Source organism: Oikopleura dioica, chromosome 2, assembly GCF_907165135.1.
Source record: "Oikopleura dioica chromosome 2, OKI2018_I68_1.0, whole genome shotgun sequence".
NCBI lineage: Eukaryota > Metazoa > Chordata > Appendicularia > Copelata > Oikopleuridae > Oikopleura > Oikopleura dioica.
Genome location: NC_137292.1, coordinates 7,333,448 through 7,355,333, shown reverse-complemented (window position 1 = coordinate 7,355,333; position 21,886 = coordinate 7,333,448). Strand labels below are relative to the sequence as shown.

General features: G+C 41.7%; 6 protein-coding genes and 1 non-coding gene across 8 annotated transcripts; 2 read left to right on the top strand and 5 right to left on the bottom strand.

The window, feature by feature from the left end:
- The first annotated feature begins 64 nt into the window (after positions 1–64).
- Positions 65–5,420, top strand: LOC145697995 (exocyst complex component 5-like). The gene is made up of 9 exons (XM_081775201.1): positions 65–128; positions 320–406; positions 1,205–1,492; positions 1,666–1,746; positions 1,809–1,946; positions 2,682–3,098; positions 3,548–3,894; positions 4,508–4,976; positions 5,018–5,420. Exons 1-9 carry the CDS (start codon positions 65–67, stop codon positions 5,284–5,286), a joined length of 2,160 nt encoding a protein of 719 aa, XP_081631327.1. The 3' UTR covers positions 5,287–5,420.
- On the bottom strand, positions 493–1,034 carry LOC145696990 (cilia- and flagella-associated protein 144-like). Its single transcript, XM_081774128.1, has 3 exons — positions 890–1,034; positions 679–846; positions 493–634 (listed from the first exon to the last, which is right to left on the bottom strand). Exons 2-3 carry the CDS (start codon positions 782–784, stop codon positions 522–524), a joined length of 219 nt encoding a protein of 72 aa, XP_081630254.1. The 5' UTR covers positions 785–846; positions 890–1,034; the 3' UTR covers positions 493–521.
- LOC145696978 (uncharacterized) lies at positions 5,421–6,720 on the bottom strand. 2 transcript variants are annotated; one of them, XM_081774112.1, is made up of 5 exons: positions 6,454–6,720; positions 5,971–6,413; positions 5,837–5,909; positions 5,695–5,792; positions 5,421–5,593 (listed from the first exon to the last, which is right to left on the bottom strand). In XM_081774112.1, exons 2-5 carry the CDS (start codon positions 6,096–6,098, stop codon positions 5,482–5,484), a joined length of 411 nt encoding a protein of 136 aa, XP_081630238.1. In that variant the 5' UTR covers positions 6,099–6,413; positions 6,454–6,720; the 3' UTR covers positions 5,421–5,481. The 2 variants fall into 2 exon arrangements, with proteins under 2 accessions (XP_081630238.1, XP_081630237.1); XM_081774111.1 differs by lacking the exons at positions 5,421–5,593; positions 5,695–5,792; positions 5,837–5,909.
- Positions 6,721–6,970: 250 nt separating this feature from the next.
- LOC145696710 (43 kDa receptor-associated protein of the synapse-like) lies at positions 6,971–9,286 on the bottom strand. The gene is made up of 12 exons (XM_081773791.1): positions 9,161–9,286; positions 8,923–8,967; positions 8,779–8,874; positions 8,380–8,653; positions 8,281–8,332; positions 8,124–8,172; positions 7,935–8,085; positions 7,799–7,888; positions 7,592–7,740; positions 7,387–7,549; positions 7,210–7,345; positions 6,971–7,164 (listed from the first exon to the last, which is right to left on the bottom strand). The coding sequence occupies exons 2-12, from the start codon at positions 8,946–8,948 to the stop codon at positions 7,028–7,030; spliced, it is 1,323 nt and encodes a 440-aa protein (XP_081629917.1). The 5' UTR covers positions 8,949–8,967; positions 9,161–9,286; the 3' UTR covers positions 6,971–7,027.
- Positions 9,287–9,420: 134 nt separating this feature from the next.
- On the bottom strand, positions 9,421–9,540 carry LOC145700876 (U5 spliceosomal RNA). The gene has a single exon (XR_014134244.1). It is a non-coding gene; the product is annotated as a U5 spliceosomal RNA (small nuclear RNA).
- A 1,077-nt stretch (positions 9,541–10,617) lies between these two features.
- Positions 10,618–14,041, bottom strand: LOC145699239 (zinc metalloproteinase nas-7-like). Its single transcript, XM_081776500.1, has 4 exons — positions 13,993–14,041; positions 12,279–13,625; positions 11,192–12,234; positions 10,618–11,127 (listed from the first exon to the last, which is right to left on the bottom strand). The coding sequence occupies exons 1-3, from the start codon at positions 14,015–14,017 to the stop codon at positions 12,095–12,097; spliced, it is 1,512 nt and encodes a 503-aa protein (XP_081632626.1). The 5' UTR covers positions 14,018–14,041; the 3' UTR covers positions 10,618–11,127; positions 11,192–12,094.
- Positions 14,042–19,222: 5,181 nt separating this feature from the next.
- On the top strand, positions 19,223–21,831 carry LOC145697994 (NCK-interacting protein with SH3 domain-like). Its single transcript, XM_081775200.1, has 6 exons — positions 19,223–19,563; positions 19,603–20,873; positions 20,913–21,151; positions 21,197–21,453; positions 21,497–21,662; positions 21,703–21,831. Exons 1-6 carry the CDS (start codon positions 19,526–19,528, stop codon positions 21,829–21,831), a joined length of 2,100 nt encoding a protein of 699 aa, XP_081631326.1. The 5' UTR covers positions 19,223–19,525.
- The last annotated feature ends 55 nt before the right edge of the window (positions 21,832–21,886 follow it).

Sequence of the window (21,886 nt, the reverse complement as noted above, 5' to 3'; positions counted from 1 at the left end):
AGTGTCAGTCCAAAGCGATTTCTTCTTATGACTGATGAATGTGTTGAAAACATTGATTTTTAGCATGTCGAATGTGGAGATTTTCGATGAGTCGGAGAATAATCCGTTTGATGTTGATCAGTACATAGGAAAAGTTACAGTCATTTGATTATTGATTTTCTTAGCTCATTTTATAAGTTTAACCGGGTCCGTCGTCGATCTTGAGCCTTTCTGACGAAGTTACTCTTTGTTCCACAAAGTTTATGGAAAGCGTTAGAAATGACGCTAATGTAAGCTGTATCTTTATTTTCTCGCCAGTCGAAATGTCAACTCATAAAAGAAAGGCTGGCCTGGCGAAGTGGCGCGTCTTCGGAAACTACTTTCGATCCACAAGTTCTGTTCGATGAGTTTTCCAATCATATTCAAGGTAAAGTTATTATGAAGGCTGAATTGTCTTTGTTGAACATTTCAGTCTTTACTGTTTCTTGATAAGGGAGTATCGTTTTTATTTACAGTTTCGGAGAGCAACAATTAAAAAAGTCCTAGCCTTGATTGATTTTCATTTGTTCCTTGATCTTCCACTCGGCGTCTTTGTACTTTGAAATGTCAGTATTAGCCACAGGGAAACGAAGTCGATCATCATTCCATGCAAAGTCTAAGGTTACCGTTTGTTTTTAGTTATGAAGGATTTCAACTTACTGTTAGTGTTGCCATCTAGAAGGGGCCGCGACTCCCAGCCAATTTCTTGGCTCTCAGTGACGGGAAACTCGTACTTTTTTCTTGGCTCGACGCGGATTTCTCTCATAATATGCAAAAAATTAGGATCTTCTTCACCCTCAGCGGTATCGTGTAACGAGTTAGGCTTGCCTGAATTCGAATCATTACTGTGTAGTGGTTAGGATGAGTTTACCTGTAATATTGTGAATCTTTTTATGTGGATTTATGTGATAATCAGTGTAAAGTTTTTGGCATCTTGTTTCTTTTCGAATTGTTTCTCGCCAGATGGCATTTTGGTGCACTATATTTGGCGTGGCTTCCGTTAGAATATTCAATTACGCAGATTTTATTACGAATATACGAGCTTTAAATCTTTTTCTTTTGTAGAAAAAAACTAGATTTTATTGAATACTTTTCCTTTTTCCGGCGCTCCGGGCATCTTTTCAAAACTGATTTACTTTTTAAAAAACAACCCTATATTCAGCAATGTTCTAGAGACATTTTTTAGAACTTCGACTTTTGGACTCAAAACTGGAGAAAAAATCCCAAAAGCTGGAGGCCGACTTGCGCAGCAGTGGAAAACGCCATGCTGAGAGGATTCAAGAACTTCAGCGTCATCAGCAGCAGGCTTTCCAGAGTTTCCAAGATCTGGAGGAGCGCATATCCGCCGTTGCCGCGAGAGTTGTCCATCTTGGTGAACAGCTGGAAGGGGTCAACACGCCGAGAGAGCATGCCGCGGATGCGCAGCGATTGATGGGCTATTTTTCTGAATTTCTTTCGGGAAATGTAAATTCAGGAAACGACGAAAACACACAACATTATATTATATATGATAAATACGATACGATATTAATCATATCATATGATTGTCTATATGGTGAATGCATTTCAATAATTTAGCGTTAATTCTGGTCTCGTGCTGAATAATTACAGCATTGGGTAGGTTTAATTTTGTTTCCCTCGATCAAGATGTTCTTACGAATCCACACAGAATCAACGAAACCGCTGATGTCGTCAGAAAACTGCATCTTATTGCCCAAGAGCTCCCTGGTAAATATAAAATCTGTCACGAATGATTTCAATAAGACGCTTTTTTCATCAATGAATTTTAGACTCAAACTTCCAAGAAGTAAAACTCTCGATCCTCAACCAATACAAAAAAGTCGAAAAAGAACTGCTCAACAAATTCCGCTCTGCAGGAGAAAACAACGACATCGAGCAAATGCAGCTCACTGCCGAGACACTCAGTCAGAGTTTGAAATTTTCGTGACTCGCGAGCGGCTCACTTGAGAGCGAGCGAGCACGAGCATGATGCTCTTTGTGCTCCCGAGCACATTTATTTCAGAGTTCGCGCTCTTTGCGCTCGCGAGCGCATTTCATTTCGCGCTCTCGCTCTCTTGGCTCTCGAGCACTGGTCGAATTGTGCTCTCGCTCGATCGGCTCTCGAGCTGAAAAAACTGACTCGCGAGCAGCTTTCAAGGGCCTAAAATGATTCGGCGGCCCCGTGACTAATTCCATATGAGTCTCTGTCACAGGAGTTAGCACCTCGCGGTGGGCATGTTTTATCTGTTTACTCTCGGCTTTTCGCATTCTGCTGCCGAGATTACGGCCCTAATGAAGCTTACATAACGAATATACATACGAAAACACCAAAAATAGATCCTCAAAGAAATTTATTTATGAAAGTGAATAATTATGCAAAAAAATTACTCTTTTAATTTTGCTCGCGAGCCGCTCGTGAGTCAATTCCATGGCGAGCACGAGAGCAGCCGCTCCCGCTCGTCTAGCTCCCGAGCATTTCTGACATATGCGCTCGTGCTCTCTGCGCTCGCGAGCGGGTTCAAATTTGTGCTCGTGCTCTTTTGGCTCTCGAGCCAACTCATTTTCATGCTCCCGCTCCCCTGCTCTCAGAGCAATGATAAATTTTTGCTCTCGCTCTTTTCGCTCGCGAGCATTTGCGAGCATTTCAAACTCTGCACTCAGTCGCTACCAGAACTATCAGCTCTGCGTGGATGCGTATGTGGAAGAAGCGCTGAAGCAAATCGAAGCGGATGAAAGTATTTTTGAGCAAATAACGCAGCTCATCGATGGAAAATCGCCGCAGATTTCGAAGGTGTTCAACTCGCCAGAACAAGTGCTGGGGAAACTGATCCAGAGCTGCTACGACAATCAATTGGGAGAGTACATTCATGGAAAACTTGACCCGCTGAAAAGAAAGAACTTGGAGCTCTATCTATCGGAATGTCATAAGTTGTACGAGAAGACATCAACGCTCTCTGCAGCTCTGAGTAAACACCGACCTGGATCAGGAAAGAGTTTATTATTTTCATACAAAATATCATCAGCTAACACTATAAAACTCTTACAAAGATTCGACATTCACGAAGAAGCTTCAACGATCCGTCTTCGACGACTTTATCTCTAGGAAAGGATGCGCTGTTTTCTATTTATTGCCATGTTATTCTTATCACCACACATGTCTCAACTCATATGGAACATCGAAGGGGGCCCACCTGAAGGCGCCCCGATATCCATCACACTCTTTGTCGCTCACCGCCAAATTGAAGCGGAAATCGGAAAGTGGCATAATTCAGCTGCGTATGCGACAAGATAAATTTTTATTTTGTCCCCCGGAGCAATACACCGCGCAGGACATAATTTGCGGCCGACGAATTCGCTCATCACAAATTCGATTTCATCCGATGAGACTAGTTTTATTGCAAATTTTTGCATACCGTAGAGAAAGTTTGAAACCCTTGAGAATTCTTTAGTCAGACATTCAGAGACGCCATTCAGTGATTTTATGTCCATTCTATGCTGGATTTGTGTATCTGAGTGTTTAGCTAACGATTACTCATCTTCTACAGTCCGCATTCTATTTACAGTTATCTTTCTGATGAAGAAATGTTCCTCAAAAAGAGGTCAAAAGAGCTCCTTGATCGTTATTACGAACGCCAAGGTCACGAGAAACGCGGCTTGGGCTCCGAAATGGCATCAAAAGTCGGGTCAATATTCGGCTCTGACAACCGCAAGGTTGAAATTCTAATTTCCGAGGAGCTTGCTGCTTCCGTCTTGCAAGAGACCCACTCGGCATTTAGACGTTGCGGAATGCTTTCTCCAACCAATTCGATTGCTGAGAATGGGTTGAAGATTTTCAACATACTTTTGGAGTTTTTGATCAAGCAACATGTCCAGTACCTGGGCTCGGCAAACTGTGTCAGGAACAGACACAGGAACAGGAAAAAAAAATTCTGTCCCATATTTTACACAGGTACACAGGTCAGGAAGCAAAAATATCCTGATTTTAGACAGGTACTCAGACAGGTTTTTTCACACAGCTTATCAAACAGGTTACACAGGTCAGGGCCTGCCTGAACAGGTCTGAGCGGGCCAGAAAACAGGAAACAGGCCCTGTGACAGGACAAAAAAACAGGAAATTTCTGAGAAAAAATATTACAAAGAAACAAAAAGACGCGAATTTATCGGTAATTTTGATTATTGTACTCTTTTTCTCGTCTTTCGCTATTGATTTCTTTATACATTTTCCCTGACTTATGCAGTTCCTGACCTGGTTACACAGGAACCTGTCTATGGTCAGGACCTGAGCGGGAAACACAGGCCTGTTTAAGACAGAAACAGGAACAGGGACAGCAAAAGAAAAATTTATCCCCCAATTTTACACAGGTACACAGGACAGGCCCAAATTATTACCCGATTTTACACAGGTACTCAGACAGGTTCCCCAAAAACAGGAAACAGGACCTGTGACAGGTTTTTACACAGCACAGTTTGCCGAGCCCAGGTCCAGTACGCGATTGATCTTGGCCTGAGCCAGGCGCCAGCTGCTGAGCCAAAGGCAGAGCCAGATATGTCCATGTTTCTGCTCGTCCAAGAAGCAAATACAGTGTGGCACTTGTTTGAAAAGCAATTCAACGATGATCTTTTGCCCTTGACTGCGCAGAGTCCTATTCACGCAGAAGCCGTCCAGGCTAGGAAAGCCATGAAAGACGCGATGGAGAGTACTATGGATAATGCTCTGGAGAAGACGATTACGTCGGCAATCGGCTTCGCTAAGAACATCCTAAAATCTGAGCAAAAACGGAATGACTTCCTGTCTGACGAGCTCGCCTCTCAAGCCACCCCAGCGTGTCGAAAAGCAGTCGAATACCTCCACAAGGTCATTTCTTCTATGAAAAAGCATCTTGATGGCGAAAATATTGATATGATCCTAACTGCCTTAGGTGGAAAATTCTACACGCTCATTTATGACCATCTTCAAGGTTTATTTCGAAAAGTTTGCAAGTCATATATTTTCCTTTAGCTTTCCAATTTTCCTCCATGGGTGGAATGCTGGCCATCTGCGACATAAAAGAATACAGAACTGCCGCAAAATCGCTCAACTCTGTTCTCGTTGATTCCAAGTTCGACACCCTCCATGCTTTGTGCAACCTGTTGATTGCTGTTCCAGAGAATCTCAGACAAGTCTGCACTGGAGATCAGCTCGCAAATCTGGACAAGAATGTGCTTCACAATTTCGTCAAGCTCAGAACCGACTACAAGGCCAATAACCTCCAACGGCTCTTTACATAAGATTGAGCCTTTTTATGTTTATATCCCGACGCGTACTTACCTTGATTTCTAACTTCTCAACTTACCTTACCAATCGTCAGATTCATCATCTTAAACTTTCACTGCTGTGCAATAATTAATAAATATTCCATCAATGAAAATCACAAGCGTTTTATTTTTCGTGTATAAAAAGGTATAAAAAGGTCTCAAAAAGGCTCAAAATGAGCAAGTCGTTACGCGGCCCTTCACGCAGCATTGTCCCTCATTTGGTCTGTATACATCGTTCTTACAGCATCTCTGGTCACCGAAATTGGTGTTGTAAGGAAATCTTAACGAATCATTTAGCATAATTAGAATTAATTGATTCAATTGTTTCCCCACACAAGATCCATTTACGCATTTCCTCCACGCATTTCTTAGATCTCTTACCTATTTGGATAGCTTCCACAGCATTCATCTGGAGGATTTGGTCCTGTTCTCAGTTTCCACTGACACTGCTTCCTGTCGAATCCGCCTGATTTACTGAACTGAAAATGGAATTATGAGAATTTTTCGTAATGATCGTTAATACTCTCTCGTCGAACATAGGCGCGAGCTCTGCTAACCGCAGGGCCAGCTCTCCATCACATGAACAGGCGTTTCTATTTCAGGGTAAAAATTGATGAATTTATATATGAAGCTGGAGATTTTCCGGACCCTTTCCTAGCGCAAGGATTGTCAATATTCTTATCGCAGTTATACATGTTCGCTTCGTAATCAAAGAAAAGCTGATAGGGAGTGTGCAGTGGCTCGCAGTCGACATCATCGATTCTAGTGCTTTTAGAGTTCAGCATTCTAGTTTTAAAATATTGCTATAAAGCGGAAAATGTTTTATGAACTCAACAATAAGAGCATCTTCTCCAAGCGCGGCAAGCCTCGTCAATCTCATCAACTGGGTCTCCTTGTCCTTGAGTTATCTTTTGATCGAGCAAGTTGCAATAGCAGCCGTACTCCAGGAGCTGGTCGTAGTTCGGAAGCTTGTCGTAAGGGGAATCTTGAGAAGCTGCCAGGTGATGGTCGAGTTGTTGGATGATCATATCACGGTTGTCATCGAACGAAATGAACAAATCGTTGTTCGAGTCTCGGGCTGATTCACGCCAGGCTTTGTACTGAAGGAATAAGAACCAAAAAGGGTTGAAAAATGGCTACCTTGGAAAATTGCTCAAGGAAGGAAAATGAAAGCGCTCTGGATAACTCGCTGTCTTCCTCGAGTTCTGAAGCTCTTTCCAAAATTCTCGATTGATTCTGTTTCAGCTGCGATTGATACAGTGCTTGAAGCTCTTGAAGTTTTCGCCCTCTTCCGCGAGGTCCTCTTGTTGGTCCTTTATCTACTTTCTGCGCTTCCAAGAGCGCGGCGAGCCAGAAACTCACGACTTTCATGGTGAAAAAATACGTATAAAAAGATAGATTGGAATATAAAAAATGGCTTCTCAAAGAATGAAGTAAGAGAGACGTCTGCTTCCGGACCTAATGAGATGCGCACTTGTCCGATCGCGGTTCGGCTCCTTCGCTGGCCACGTTTTAGAACTCATCATAACTTTTTGGCTGGAACCCGACTTTCTGACAGCGATTGGAGTAATAATGAGTTTTATAATGAATTATCGCTTGTAACAGAAAATTCTCGGACAATGAAAGATTTATCAATTTATTGAATTTAAAGTTGTAAAGCAGTGCTCAGTCGAATGCGCGGTAAAAATTTGATTTGAACATGGAAAATAGCTTTTTAGTTGATGGGCCTTAGATCGTGGACGTTCTGCTGGCAACATCTGCAGACGGAAATTCCTCCTTGGACGCAATCCGTGTGGAAGAAATGAGTACAGTTCAGTGCCTCTAATTGAGTCGACTCGTCGCCAATGTATTCTAAAAGGAATGATTACTCAATTAAGTCTGGTCTTTTTTCCAGACCCAGACATGCCCCACACTTGACTTTCATCTCCTTCAACGCCTGGCGAAGCAAAGATGTGTACCGCTCGATATTGGACACGAGATTGTTGTGAGTCTCGATGATGATCAGATCTTCGTAAATTTTGATTGCGTAGCTCTTGGAGATATGATCATTAAATGGTCTTGTATTCATGGTACCTTATTTTCAGTTTGATGGCAGGTAGCAACAGCGAGTTGATAAAAGTGGGAAGCTTCTCGTTGGTCTTTTTTGAAGACAAGGCATTTTGCAAGCCCAATTTGAGCTCTTAGTTTTCCCATAGAATCTCCGTTGTCTTGGAACATCTTCAGCGCCGCTTTGTACCTAGAGGACTTTTTGAAAGCAAGCTAAAACGACTTCCTCCACCTTGGAATAGCAGCATCATTATCCATACGCTGTCGATGAATATCCGCAAAGCAGAGAATCGTATGTGCTTGAGTAGCTCTATCATTCGATTCATGTGCAATTGCCATCGCTTCCTCGCATCGAGCCATTGCAGAATCAAGCTTTTTGCTCTAGAATCATTTCAGATGCCTTTTCATCCCTCTCCTCGCCTCGATATTTTTTACCTACCTTTCGCTCAGCATACGCCATCGACAGCATGATTGTGCATTTGGACTTTTCGTCCCATTGCTCGCCAAAGCGGGCCAGGAGCGAGTCAGCCTTGAAAATTGGTCTCTGAAACTTGGCTTTGAACTTCGAATTTTACCTTCATGGGGTAGAATGTTCCCTTCCCGTCGTCCCGCAGCTGGAAATAGAGCTGAGAAAGAAGGCAACATGTTAAAGCTTCAGTCACTTTGTCGGAGTACATATGGCTAAGCCTCAACGCTGCATCAAGATGTCCCAAAGCTATGGAATATCTATAAAATACATAGATGAGTAAGACGAGTGAATGTACCGTGAGCATCCGATATTTGCTCCTCCAGCAGTAAGTAGTGCATCGACCTAACAAAAGAGCTTTTTTAATTTTAACCAGTTCCAGCGCAGAGGTCATTTTTGAAATTCTGAGAAGGTTTTTCTGATGAGTCTTATTATTAATTAAAAAACTCTTTCCTTGAACCGATAATTTACCGCATTCAAGTCGATGTTTTCCAACATGCTGAGACTCTGAAAATAGAGTTGCTAATGTGGCAAAAACGTGTTCTGGTACTGACGTAGTTGGCCATTTTGGCAGCTTCTGAGTGATCGCCCAAAAAGAGCTTTGCACGCGCGAGGTTTAGACTTCCACACAACAAATGCTCCTTGTTCACTGAGTTGCGCACCAGGTCGAATTGTTTCTGCGCGTAGCCGGCCATGTTCCAGAAATGACCACGGTTCTCAAAGAAGCCGACGAGGATTTTGTAAAGGATAAATTTCTCATCGTCGCTTTGCGCTCTTTGAAGCGTATCCAGCCAACTTTCAACAAGCTCTCGCTCGTCAAGATGCTCACTAGAACAAAGTTTCAACCCTTTAGACTAAAAATGGGGCGCGGAAAGGACCCCATAAATTTGTCAATCCTGCCAGTCGTGAATCTCAAAAATTTATCGCGCTCAAAGATGGATGCACGTTGTTACCTCTTCGCGGTTAACTTTTCCTCCAAACTCCTCTTCTTCGACTGACACAGCCCCATCGCGCGCAAAAGCCACGAATTAATTGGATTCGTATTCCCTCTTTTTTAAGCATGTTTAGGAATGGATAAACGGAGACACTTTTCTTACTTTTTACCGGAGTCTTTTGCGACCATTACGTTTTGACGCGCACAGCTTCTGAAATTATTAATTTTTTTTTTCAATTTTTAGTTTCCATCGATAATTGATGTGAAAAACGGCTTATTTGAATCCGAAATTTCGTAAATTTATTATTTTTTATATTGAAAATGAGTCAAATTTGGCGAAAAGGACGTTATTATATCGTTGGAAATTCGGCTTTCCAAAAATTGGCAATTTTCAATTTTACCTTGGTTCGCTTTCGGTAAATTTTGCCGCAACAAAACCACCGCTTGTGCTTCGCCTAGATGGGTAGAAAGCTCTGATCTGATGTGTGATGCTCCCCGGGGCGAGTGGCTTTATTTTCTTTGCGCGTGCTATTAGCACTATTTAGCATCAAACACATCTACTACGGGTATGCGCGGCAGAGGCTGATCTCCTGTGGAGACAGAGATGATAAGCAGCGACAAAAAAAAGATACCCTGCGCCGGAAACTTTTGGACTTAGCACGCTTTGTTTGTGGAAATTATGACCTAGAATATATCGAAATACTCGTAAGAGTGTCCCTTTCCACGGAATTCTCTAGAAAAAGGCGAAAGAATCATGCGTTTTGAAGAGAGACCAGAGCTAGAGAATTACTAGAGAATTCCGTGGAGAAGGACAGTCTTATGAGTAGTAGAATAAATTGATGTAGAATTTTATCATGAAAAAATTGGTTATTATAGTAGTTATTAGCCGAAAAAATCGAGCAAAGGAAAATCATATCATGGTGGAGTAAGATTTTAAAGAATATGTATTGCTTCCTTATTTGAGAATTTTCTTCACATGCCCCGAAGTGTGATGCTCTAACCAGATCAATGCGTAAATAGCGCCCTCAAAAAATAATATATAATCGGAAAAACTCAATGGAACCACATCAATCGACTCCTCCCAAGAACACAAACTTACAACAACAGCTTCTTCTTCTCTGATGAACATCTTTATCCTCTTCTCCATCTTTTCTTCGGCCTTCGCGATGGAGTTTCGCTTCTTCAATCGCTACAAGGTTACACCTGCAATGACCAAATTCATCCGCTACCGGCAGAGCGAGAAGGCGATGCGCCACAACATCAAAAAACTTCGTCGATTTTTGAACAGCTTCTAATCCTTGCATCTTTGCTACGGATTACCAGCTAGCTCAATCAATCCTTCTTTGTTAGAATTCCCATGAATTTACGTTTTTCGTTCCTTTCTCAAAATTAATACAAAAAAAAAAAACTGAAACAATAATGTTTGTCATCCTTGATTTCATACAACTACAACGAAACAAGCCATTTCTCAGAATTCAGTTCATTTTAGATATAAAAACAGAAAATCGTCTCCTTCTTTTTATTTTCTCTAAGCCTATCATTTTTAAACAAAAAGAGAAGTTATTTGAGGTTGAACTGTATATAAATATACACTGTCATAAATATTTGAACGCTGCTACATGAGCTGCATAAAATGTACCAATTAAAACTTAACAATTAAACAATTAATGGAAAACAATATGACATTCTAGAGATAATCTTACGAGAAAAGAGGAGCTCTTTTTTTGTATGCTGTTTCATATTTCATGTGCTACATCGAAATAAAGTAATTGCTTCATTGTTTGACTGCTACATTTGGAAACCTGAAAGAGGGAAATCATCGAAATGAGAAATTTTTACTGTTCATATTAATTTTTTCATGACATCACGCTTTTTATTGAATAATAGACGTCGACAGTAAAAAAAAACTTTTATCAAGGAAAAAAAAATAACGAGAAAATCATAACTCGGCAGATTCTTGACGCATTTACAAGAATGCTAGTTAAAAAGCGGAAGAGCGCGATAAAATAGACCCTCAAGAGACAAGTAGCTCGTCTGAGCACATTCGTTTTTTGAATTGACGGTGAAGTTTGTTAAAATGTCGGACGAGTCTGTCAGCAGCTGAGTTATTGAAGCCGGATCGCGTGCAGGCCCATTTTCGGGATGCTGAAACGAGCGCACTGTTGATTTGAGAGGCGAGCTTGCAATTTGTGGTTCCGTCAAAAACTCGGAGATCTTCAGCTTCTTCATCATCATCATCAGGAGCGTCAGAGCCGTCGCAGCGGAGTTTATCTTCATTGGTATGGTCATCGAGTACTTGAATCCTCTTTGTCATTTTTCGGATGTAATTTCGTGTAAATCTTGTCTTTTCAAGGTTGTCGATTAATCTCTTTAAATAAATGACAATTTGAATTAAAATCTAACTCATTTCTGAAACAAATAGAATTACTTACAGCGAGATGTCCGTTGACTTTATTCATTCGGATCGTGTACTGAGTCTGGATTTGTTTCCAAGCGTCCTTGTTGACACAGACACCATCGATTTCTTCCCACCCTTTACCGTCGCAAATACACTCGTATGATCCTTCGATATTATTGCAAGTAGCTCCTCGGCGCACGGGACGAGAAGAGTGTCTCCAAGTGAAGTCAGAGTACTGGAAGAGGCAATGATAGCACATTCGTCAGCATCGACACAGCTTCCATCGACCATCTCGTATCCATCGTTGCAAGTACACGCACCGTTACGGCAAAATTCGTGAGCTCCGTCGCAGGTGAGTGTTTCACATGGATCGACGGCCGTGCAGACAAAGCCATCGCCGTGGAAGCCATCATTACATGCACAAGAATAGCCTGATGAATTGTCGGTACAGGTCGCCTTGGCATGGCAATCATGAGTTCCAAGATTGCATTCATTAATTGCCGTCGATCCAGCAGCTGTAGCAGCGGACGCTGCGAACTCCTCAAGCTGTTCAGCGAGTGTCAAGAATTGAGTTGCAACGCTCCCAGTTACTGGATGGATTTCGAGACTCTCTCCACGCTCGCATTGATTCTTAGCATTGATTTTCAGTTGATCGTAGGCCGCGAAAACTTCAGGCCAGCTGCTCTTGACAGAAATAAATATCTTGTCCAGACGGAACTCGGAGCAGAAGAGAAACTCGACAGCTGGATCCATCGGATAGTAAGTGTACTGACCACCCTCTTGATTTGGATCGTTGCCGAAGATGTAGAGATCGTTAAGAACTTGGCCTGGCAATAAGGAGGTTGGTGGTGTCACTATGCCACGCATTTTCGTTTCTAATAGAGGGTTACAGATGATTCGATTTTCAGATAATGTATGATTCAAAATGTTCAATTGATCACGTGAGACCCCTTTCTTGAGTCCAATAATGAACATCAGTTGCTACAATGATGGATTTCGCAGAATCTTCCGACCAATTCATCGCATCAGCTGATCTTGTCCATATTGCACCGGAAAGAACATCCTCTTCCCAATCACCTGAAAAGTATTATAAGGTATCAAAAGGATAATTTCTATCTTACCTCCGCCGTACATGCTCCCAAGACGAGTTATGCAGCTTTGTTTAACATCGTCGAGTTTTCCTTCATCTATCGTCTTTCCATCATCTTTAACGAAAGTCGAAACGTCAACCAATGGCATTGCTAAATCGTAGACTCTGCTAGAGGTTCTTGTAAACTCTTCTGTCATGAAGGTTCTATCCGAGTAAAGGGTAAAACCGAAACGGAATTTTTCGTTTCGTTTTTCTTCTATATCAATTCCTCTTCTGATGAGTGTCTTGAGACCGTCGCATGTGGCCTCCCTATATCCGCTGTATGAGCCACTTCCATCAATCATCACCACCATGTCCTGTACGAGTTTTGCTGGCGGAGGTGTTGGTTCCGATGTTGGATCAGGGCTGCGAATACAAGTTTGAACTCCATCGGCGTCAATAACTCTTTCAAAGCCGACGACACAGACGCATTCGTAACCGATCGGTTGGTTCAAGCAAACGTGGAACGGTGCTCCGCATCGATTTGGCCCAGCATCAGCACACTTGTTGTTCATTTCACAGCCTTGGTAAGCATTAAGTTGGAATGCATCCTGGTCCGACATTGGCCATGTTCGATCAACAGGAGCGCGGACTGCCAGATTTCCGGCAACGCTTATGGTTGGAAGTCCATCTGGCTGCGTCCCAGAGTAGTAGTGCATTATCGAGTTGAAATCGTATGGACTGTTAAGATCCTCCCATTGGCCGATGTCCGATGGACCGTAGGTCAATTTTCGGTAGTTCCAATCGTTAACCTTATTTGCGTGAATAGTCACGTGTTCATCACGATCAGCGCGTGAATGCTCGTGGAGAAATCCGAGTCGATGCATGAACTCGTGATTGATCGTTGTGCCCTCGTTCCAGGTGTAGCAATCAGCTCGCATATGGACAAAACTATCGCCAAAGGAGCGACCAATGCCAGATGAGCATTCTTTATTTGGATCATCCCCATAGACCCTTATGACCGAAGTGTAGTCGTCTTTTTCTACTTCGGTGATAAGTTTCATCTTGATGCATGTAAGTCGCTCAAAATGAGCGACATTTTCGTTGATTACCTCCATTGACCTTGCCCCAGTGTGTTTGCCGAACACGAGGTCTTCATAACCCTCTGCGAAGTAATATGGAACGATAAACTTGTTCTCAGCTGGGTCCCACAGATTAGTCCATCTCGTGACGGTCCCGACGGCAGCACGATTTTCTTCGCCTTCCTTGTCGCAGTCGTCTTCAATGATCATCTCCTGATCGATCTTAATACCTTTGCTTTCCAAGTATGCTGCTTGACATTGGTTCATAAACACATCATCAGTTTCTGGTCGTTCGGTGGCACCGACAGCCGAGGAGACTTAAAAACAAAAAAATTGTAATTGATTAAATATAGGTTATCCTTTAAGAATAAAACTATAACAACAATTTTTCCCAAAATTTTGAAAATTTTTAACCCCCTGGTTCACTTCACTTGTTATCGAATTTAAAGTTCATATTTAATCTGAAATTATTTTTTTCCTTAATTCCAAAATGCTTCATCGAAAATCCTGTAAAAGAAACTGTTAAGAATAACGTTTTTTATGATGAATGAAGGAGTCATTTATGATTGTGTGGTATGAGGTATATCATGATAGAAAGATAACAATTCTATATTGCAAGCTTCTGAAATTATATTATAAATTTATTTTTTAACGTTCAAATAAATATTATCTCTTGATAATTACCCGCAAAAAACTTAAATAATTTCATCTTTTTGAGAAAACCGGGCTTTCCTTTTTTACTCAAAAATTGATACGGTAAATATCTTAATGCGCTGTTTTATACAGAGCGACCAATGGCGCTCTTGATCCTTTTGGAGGCTAAGTGCGCCACAAGAATCTTCGCGATAAAAAAAATTAATTCATCCTTTTTCTCATAGTTTTTACTTTTTTATAGTGAATATATTCGTTCAAATAAAAAAGGCGGTAACAAGGCCGAAGAAAAAGATTTCAGAAAAATTGGAAGAATAATAAAAAAAAAAATTCCTGAATCCCAAGATGCTACATCGAAAATCCTGGAAGAGCAACTCTGTAGATTAACGTTTTTTATGATTAAAAATAGGAGTCATTTATGATTGTGTGGCATAAAAATCATCCTTATAGAAGGTTGTAAGCGGTTATGTGGGTATTTATAACAACGTTCAGTGATTTTGTTTGAACAGTGGTATATCAAACAACTTGTTCTAGAAACATAACGTATACAGTCGACTGCGAGAATTACGAGTGCCAGAATTACGAGTATTTTGACCAAAATCCAAAAATTTTGAAAACAAGGGCGAATCGACCAGTTATTTATTTTTCTGTAAAAAATTGAGAATGCTAGGATTGAAGTGTAAGTGGCGACAGGATTGGCATTAAAGACGACAGGATTGACGCTGGAGATGCCAGGATTGACGTTTGAGCCACCAAGATTGACGTCTGAAAAGCTAGTATCGAAGTTGTTGAAGCCGGGATTGAATCAAGTGAAGCGGGGATGGACTGTGGAGAAGCTTATAAAATTTAGTCATATGATCAATCAATTTAAATTAATTCATATCGTCATTTGCCCAAGTCGCCGTTTCTCCAAGTTGGGCAAACGGAGAGAAAATGAAAGAGAGGCTTCTTATGAATATTTTTTAGCATAGATCGTGTGGATATGACAGGAAATAATACTGAATAAGAAAATTGTGAGCCTCGTGATGGCCTTAGCAAATACAACCTCACGCGTTTCTACTGGAATACTGCCGGGTGGTCGTACATCATAACGTACCCCCTAGCTCGCTCACATTTTGTGAGCATTTTTCCCTTGCTCGCTTAGTTAAATTTTATCAAAGTCCCCTTGCTCGCTCTCATTCTTGTTTCAGCGCGCTCCATTAGTCGCCATCCTTCTTTTACCTCGCGCGCCCTTGTTCGCTCCTCCTCACCCATTTATCCCTTGTTCGCCGCGAGACCGCCAAAGCCTAGCTCGGCTTGGGTCGCTCTTACAGCTCTTACTGTACTTTCGACTCAAGCTTTTCATAGGGAACTATATTTTCATTTTCATGAATATTTTGACAGTAACTAAACTTCATTTCCTCTTTTTAAACCCTCTTTTTTCATAGGGAACTATATTTTCATTTTCATGAATATTTTGACAGTAACTAAACTTCATTTCCTCTTTTTAAACCTGAAAAAGATAATTATATTAAATATAGTACCCTCATACATTTGCCTCATTTGCCAGTTAAATTTTTATATCTTGTAGCAACGCTGTGTTATGCCGTAAACTTGATAGTTTGACTTTATATGTACATTTATACTCAAAATAGTCGAATCTTCATGTTGACACTGGTTCCAGAGTTGCAAATTTGCTGAGCTGAGTGAGCTGAGCAGTCGCTCAGCTCAGTGATTTTGGAAAATGATCTAATCTGCTCAGCTCAGCTCAGACAATTTTCACTCAGCTCAGCTCAGCTCAGCTCCATTATTTTCGAACATGATCTGTTCTGCTCAGCTCAGCTCAGCTCAGACGATTATCACTTAGCTAAGCTCAGCTCAGCTCAATGATTTGAATACAATTTTACTACCAAAGAACAGTAAAAAACAGCTCAGCTCAGCTCTAATTAGGGTCCGCTCAGCTCAGCTCAACTCTCTTAAACAAAAGGTCTGCTCAGCTCAGCTCAGCTCAATGACCTCTGAAAAGGCCAGCTCAGCTCAGAAACCTCCGAAGTAGGCCAGCTCAGCTCAGCTCAGCTCAGAGAAATTTTTTCGCAGGTCAGCTCAGCTCAGCTCGGAAAAATTAATCAAAATTTGCAACTCTCGAGGAAAATGGCATTTGATTTTTTATAAAAACAGTCTCAAAGTTTCAATCCATGTATTTCGAGTACTTATGTTTACTTAAAATGGAGTGTCCAAATTTCTTCTTATTAAGAAGATATGAAAATTTGACAAAATGGACGTGAACGAGCATAAAAAAATATGTTTGCTTGGAAAAAATCATGAAAATCGAATTTTGAGACCATTCTACGAGTTAAAAAGCCTTTTAAAAGTGAAAAAGAAAATGAGCTACGCGTTATAAAGCGTTCTCGCGGGGCTTCAGGAGCGAACAAGAGATAAATGACGGAGAAAGGCGGGCGAGCAAAGGTGCGCCGTCGAAACCAAGGAGGGCGAACAAGGGGTCGTAGAATGCAAAAGAAGGAAAGCGACCAACGGATCTTGGTAACAAAAAGCGAGCGACCAATGGGGGTCTTGTTGGAGTTTAACTAAGCGAAAAAGGGAAAAATGTTCACAAAATGTGAGCGAGCTAGGGGGTACGTTATATGATATATTATATTATATATTATGCACAAAGTTCGAAGCGCATTAGAACTCGCAGCTCTAATTGCCAGTGGCATTTAATTTTCCGGATTGTAAGTCACTTTTTAGAAGCCAAAACCGATTGGTCCCGCATTGAGAAACAGGCACGCGGACACATGAGTGACAGTGGCTCCCGGAAGGACTTTTAATTAACCTTTCAAAGCATTTATAACCGCGTCTTTGACTTTGAATGCTCAGCAGATTTGACGCAATTCCAATTAGGTGCATTCTCTACTGATCTTTTCGTGGACACGCATATCATTAATATTATATCACTGATATCATATCAGGAATCGACTAAGCATATTTCCTTGACAAACGAAGTGGAACTCAATTGACATTATTTCTAAAACCTTATCATCACGAAATTTTCAGAAAATTATTTTTTTCGATGCCTTCCTGCTATTTTCGTTAAGGACCCCCGTCAGCTCTTTCCTTCAAAAATGGAAATTTTTAAAAACACCATATCTTTGGTCTATAATGCGTCCTCTGGTTAAACTTGCTTAAAAACATGATGAGAGGAATTTTGGACCAAGAAAATCAATATTTTTGCCAAAATTAGGGCTAATTCGTCAATTTTTGGCGAAAAGTCCAATTTTCAAACGCGATTTTGAGGGTGTTAGAGTCAAGATAGACCCTCAAAAATGAAGCCTCAAAATCGTTTTTCGACCCGTAGAATCCATTTCCGGGGTCAAAATTTTAAAATTCCGAAATTTGATTTTTCGAAAAAAGCTGACGGGGGGGGGGGTCCTTAATAGCTCAAAATGACCCTCTCGAGAAGGCGCTTCGAAACAGGGGTGAACTGTGTCAGGCGCACGCAGGCATATAAATTTCGTTCGAAAACCCAAAGCGAACGCGAAGCGAAAGCGAAAAATTTTTCCAGCCAAAAAGCGAAGCGAAAGCGAAGCGAACGCCTATCTTTCACAGCGAAGCGAAAGCGAATTCGCCAAGCGAAAAATTCGCCAAAAGCGAAAAATTCGCCAAAAGCGAAAATTCGCCAAGAGTGAAAATTCGCCAAGAGTGAAAATTCGCCAAAAGCGAAAATTCGCCAAAAGCGAATATTCGCCAAAAGCGAAAATTCGCCGAAATTGAAAGAAATTTGAATAAAACGCGATCTAATAAGATGAAACTTCGACCCATATTTCTAATTTAGTATAATAATTATGACACAGTTTTGGAACACCGAGAAGCTGAGCTTTCATTTGAGCCGTTTCCCGCTAGTCAAAAATTCGATTGAAGAGATCTAGTTCCGATTTCAGAACTTCCGGTCCCATGAATGCCTTGACCCCTTGATATGGGATACCCGTCCAAATGAAAGCTCAGAATTTTTGAAGGCCCAGGCTCTGGCAGTCATTTTGAGCTCTAGAAAAGTAGGGCGGGGGTGGGGTATCTGGGGAGCTAGGGGCTCTTCAAGTTAGGAAAATTGAGTACTTTTTCCCAAAAAGTACACGATTTGAATTCTCTTAATCGACGTTTATTCATTCATAAGTGTTTAAGATGTCGCTTGGGGTCAACTGAGGTCACTCTAGGTCAAGAATAATTGAAAATTCAGAAAACTCTGATAAGTGACCCGACTTGACCTCAGATGACCCCAAATGACAACTTCAACATTTTTAAATGAATTAAAATCGACAAAAAGACTTTTTGGAAAAGGTGCTCAATTTTTGCCGAGTTCTCCGACTTCAGGAGCCAAAAAAAGCAAAAGGCACATCCCTGGTGGGAAGTGGTGGGAAAGATTTTTCGGTAAAACTTTTTTGGCGAAATCTTTCAAAAATATCAGTTCTCTATTTAAAATGACTTTACCTCTACTTCGTTTTCCTCCTGTTGGTTAAAAATGACCGAAAAATCGGTGTAATCAACTCCTATTCTATAAATTTTGGGGTCAGAAAAACGTTTACGAAAAAATCCACCACCCACCCATCATTCACCCACCACCACTACCTTAAAGAACCCACCAACACCCACCACCACCAGTGAAAATTTGATTTTCTTGTCAACCCACCCACCTCCACCAACGGTTGGTGACCAAACATTGGTGGCTTGCCGACCCCACCTTCGGAGGTACCTAAATGCCCTCAGATCACCCCCACCTATCAGTAGCCAAATGATCCCCAGCTTCTAGGTGTTCTAAAACTGTATTAAATTCTACTAAGCTACCGCTTTGAAAGACAAAAAAGTAAGATTCGGCCAAATATTGGCGAAAGCGAACTCTTGGCGAAAGCGAGAATTTGGCGAAATTTTGGCGAAAGCAAACTCCTGGCGAAAGCGAGGCCTTGGCGACGGCGAAATTTTGGCGAAGATTCGCCAGAAGCGAAAATTTGGCGAAAGCGAGGCCTCGGCGAAAGCGAATTTTTGGCGAAAATCGGGGACAAAAAGCGAAAGCGAAGCGAACATCAGGAGTGTCATTTTCGGGGGGCGAAAGCGAAATTTTCGATTCGCTTTCGCTTCGCTTTCGCTTTCGGCGAAAATCGCCAAGCGAATTTATATGCCTGGGCGCACGACCTTCGATTTTTTTGGCCAACGCTACTCCTGACTCAGTCAGGCTGACTGAGTTTCAAAAGACATTTGATGGTTTTTCTTTTGACTGAAGAATTATTTTGGTAGTTGATGTTCTATTTTTGAAAAGAGAGTTTTGAATAATCTATGATCTGTTTGAACGCCAGTTGATTGGGCCACGGGGAGATTTTCGGCCCACGAAAGATGCACTTGTGTTAGGATTACTAAAAAGAGCTTCTCTCTGTATAAAATACGCTTCTTTGGAATTTGGGAATTCGGCGAGTAAATACTACGCCCGCAAGCGCTTATTCCCCAGAGAAAATATATCCTACCGCCGCTGTGACTGTCATTCAATGAAACATGGTTTAATTGCTCTTCTGTAAATAAGACGCAGAATTGCTAGAATTAGAGAATGTCCAGCAATACGAAAACTGTTGGTGCTATTCATCGGTAAATATTTATAGGAGAAACATTTGCCAGATATTTCAGGGCGACGTATAAATATAATGGAACAGAATCGAATACGATCAATCTGGAGCCAGGCCGGGTTTACTGTATTATTGAAACGACTACGTCTGACTGGTGGCTAGCTGCAAATGAGAAGGGTCAAGTTGGTTACGTTCCAGGCATGGTTCCTATTGATTCCCATCAATCGATCTCACTGTATATACATATTCTTATAATACATTCTTATAAGAATCAAAAGTACTATGTTGGGAATCATAAAACAGGATCGTATCTCCCCGAGCACCTTGGTAGAAACGCGACATTTACGAAGAGATTTCTAGAAAAGGCCATCGCAGTTCTTTTTCACGAGATGGCAAATCGGCCTACAGCAGAAAACCGGGCCCTGATGACGAAGCTCAAGAATCTCCGTGAAGCAGTGGAAAACTGGGACTTGAACTCAAGCATGTCGGACACAGACGCGCAAGAAGTCGAATCGCAGCTTTGTGCCAAGCCAAAAAGAAGCCAAACTCTTCCTGTCAAGAAAAACAAAGCTCCTCCGCCACCGATGAGAACGGAAAGCTCCCAGTCTTCGGCGAGCTCCGCGATTTCTGTCATCCGACAAACAGTCGGTCCAAATGGCTTACAAGCACCGAAAAAAGAAAAGGCCCCTGCACCTCCAGTTTATTCTGACGGGGACACAAGCAACGTGACACAGTCTGAAGTAAGCTCGATAGATGACACTTCAGATAACAGCACCGACGTTGAACAAGAGCGCCAGCTTCGCCAGCAATCCTATGTCTCTATTCAAAGCCAACCGGATGTTTCCGCAGCGCTAGATAACGTTTCAGTGCCGGAGAACTTCGGAACGAGCTTGGTTCGACTTGTCAAATCAGAGTCGGGCCTTTCTTCAGAGAAATCGAGGAAGCTTCTCAGATCGGTCTTGTGTCATTTGGGCGAGAACGTACCAGAGCTGGATCGATTGATGGACAAAATCATGACAGAGTTCTTAGCAGATGTGAAATTCGCGAGAGACCAGGACGACGAAAAGGAGCTAGTGGAGATTTTCGAGCAGTTGGAGCATCTCAAAGATGATATGCAGCAGATCACGAACCCGATTCAAGATGACTTCGACAAGATTCGAAATCTCTGCTCCTATTGCGTCAAGAAACTGCAAAATACTCATCCAGACACGATTCTGGCGGTCATTGAGACAGATAACTTTGGTCCGTTAATGACACTTGTCAATTATTATTCGATCGAGCCGAGATGGGAAATCAGAATGAGCGTCTTGAGTATTCTTCACTGCTTACTAGGTAGATTCGCAGTTCTGGTGAATCTTCACCTTTTTTTAGGAATTTCTGAAAACATCGCAAGACAACTCACTCCTACAGTATTCCCAGTCGAACTGGCAAGAGACATTCGTGATCACGTGCAAAAACCTAAGAGCCAAGAATATTTACTTCTCCTCTTCGAGGCCTTTTCATTGTTGTTGTCAGCGGTAGAGCCCCTTACCGTCCATACGCTGGAGCATCTGACTGAAGATTGGGCTTATTCGGTGCTAAATTTTATCGAGAACAATTCTGTCAAAAAGGTTACTAACTCAGATCAATTTTTTCCTTGATGATTTTCCTTGTAGCTTGAAAAAACGAACTCCTCTCTCCTGAAACTCTTCCTTGCTTTCAACCTGCACTTCTCGCTCCCAGAGCACAATCCGGTCCTTGCAGCGCTTTCCAAGAACCCTTCCTGGACCAATTTCTCCGAATTGCTCATGCTGGTCATGAATCGCGGACACGATCCTCTCCTCAACTCCGAATACGAAGAAATCACTTCTTTCCAAAGAAGCCAAATCGAAAAACACTCGGTTCTCAAGATCTTGACGGATATCTTCTCAAGGTAGAAAATTCATCATTCGCCTTCTTTTTTAAATCGAAAATAGTAAACAAACTGCCGACTTGTTCTACACAACAGATCTGAACATCCTCATTGAAATCATCCTCCGAAATCTCCTCGACCTGACACCCGACGATCCAAAAAGAACCGACTTTTTACTCATCCTCAAGTCCATGATCAAAAACTCCTGCTGGCAAGAAAACAAACACAAGGTAACAAATCTCAAATCGCCGGATGCTGACGGTCTTTCAGAGCTCACAAATCAAATCGACGCTGAATGTCTTTGCTACTGAAGAAATACTGGATTCAAACTCGGTCTCGTCGAAGAACATGAAGATTTCAAAAGCAATTCTCGAAGAGTTCAATCACTTTTTCAACTGATAATATTTAATAAAATCATTCTTACGAGCTTCTTCGTAGATTTTCTGTTGAAAAA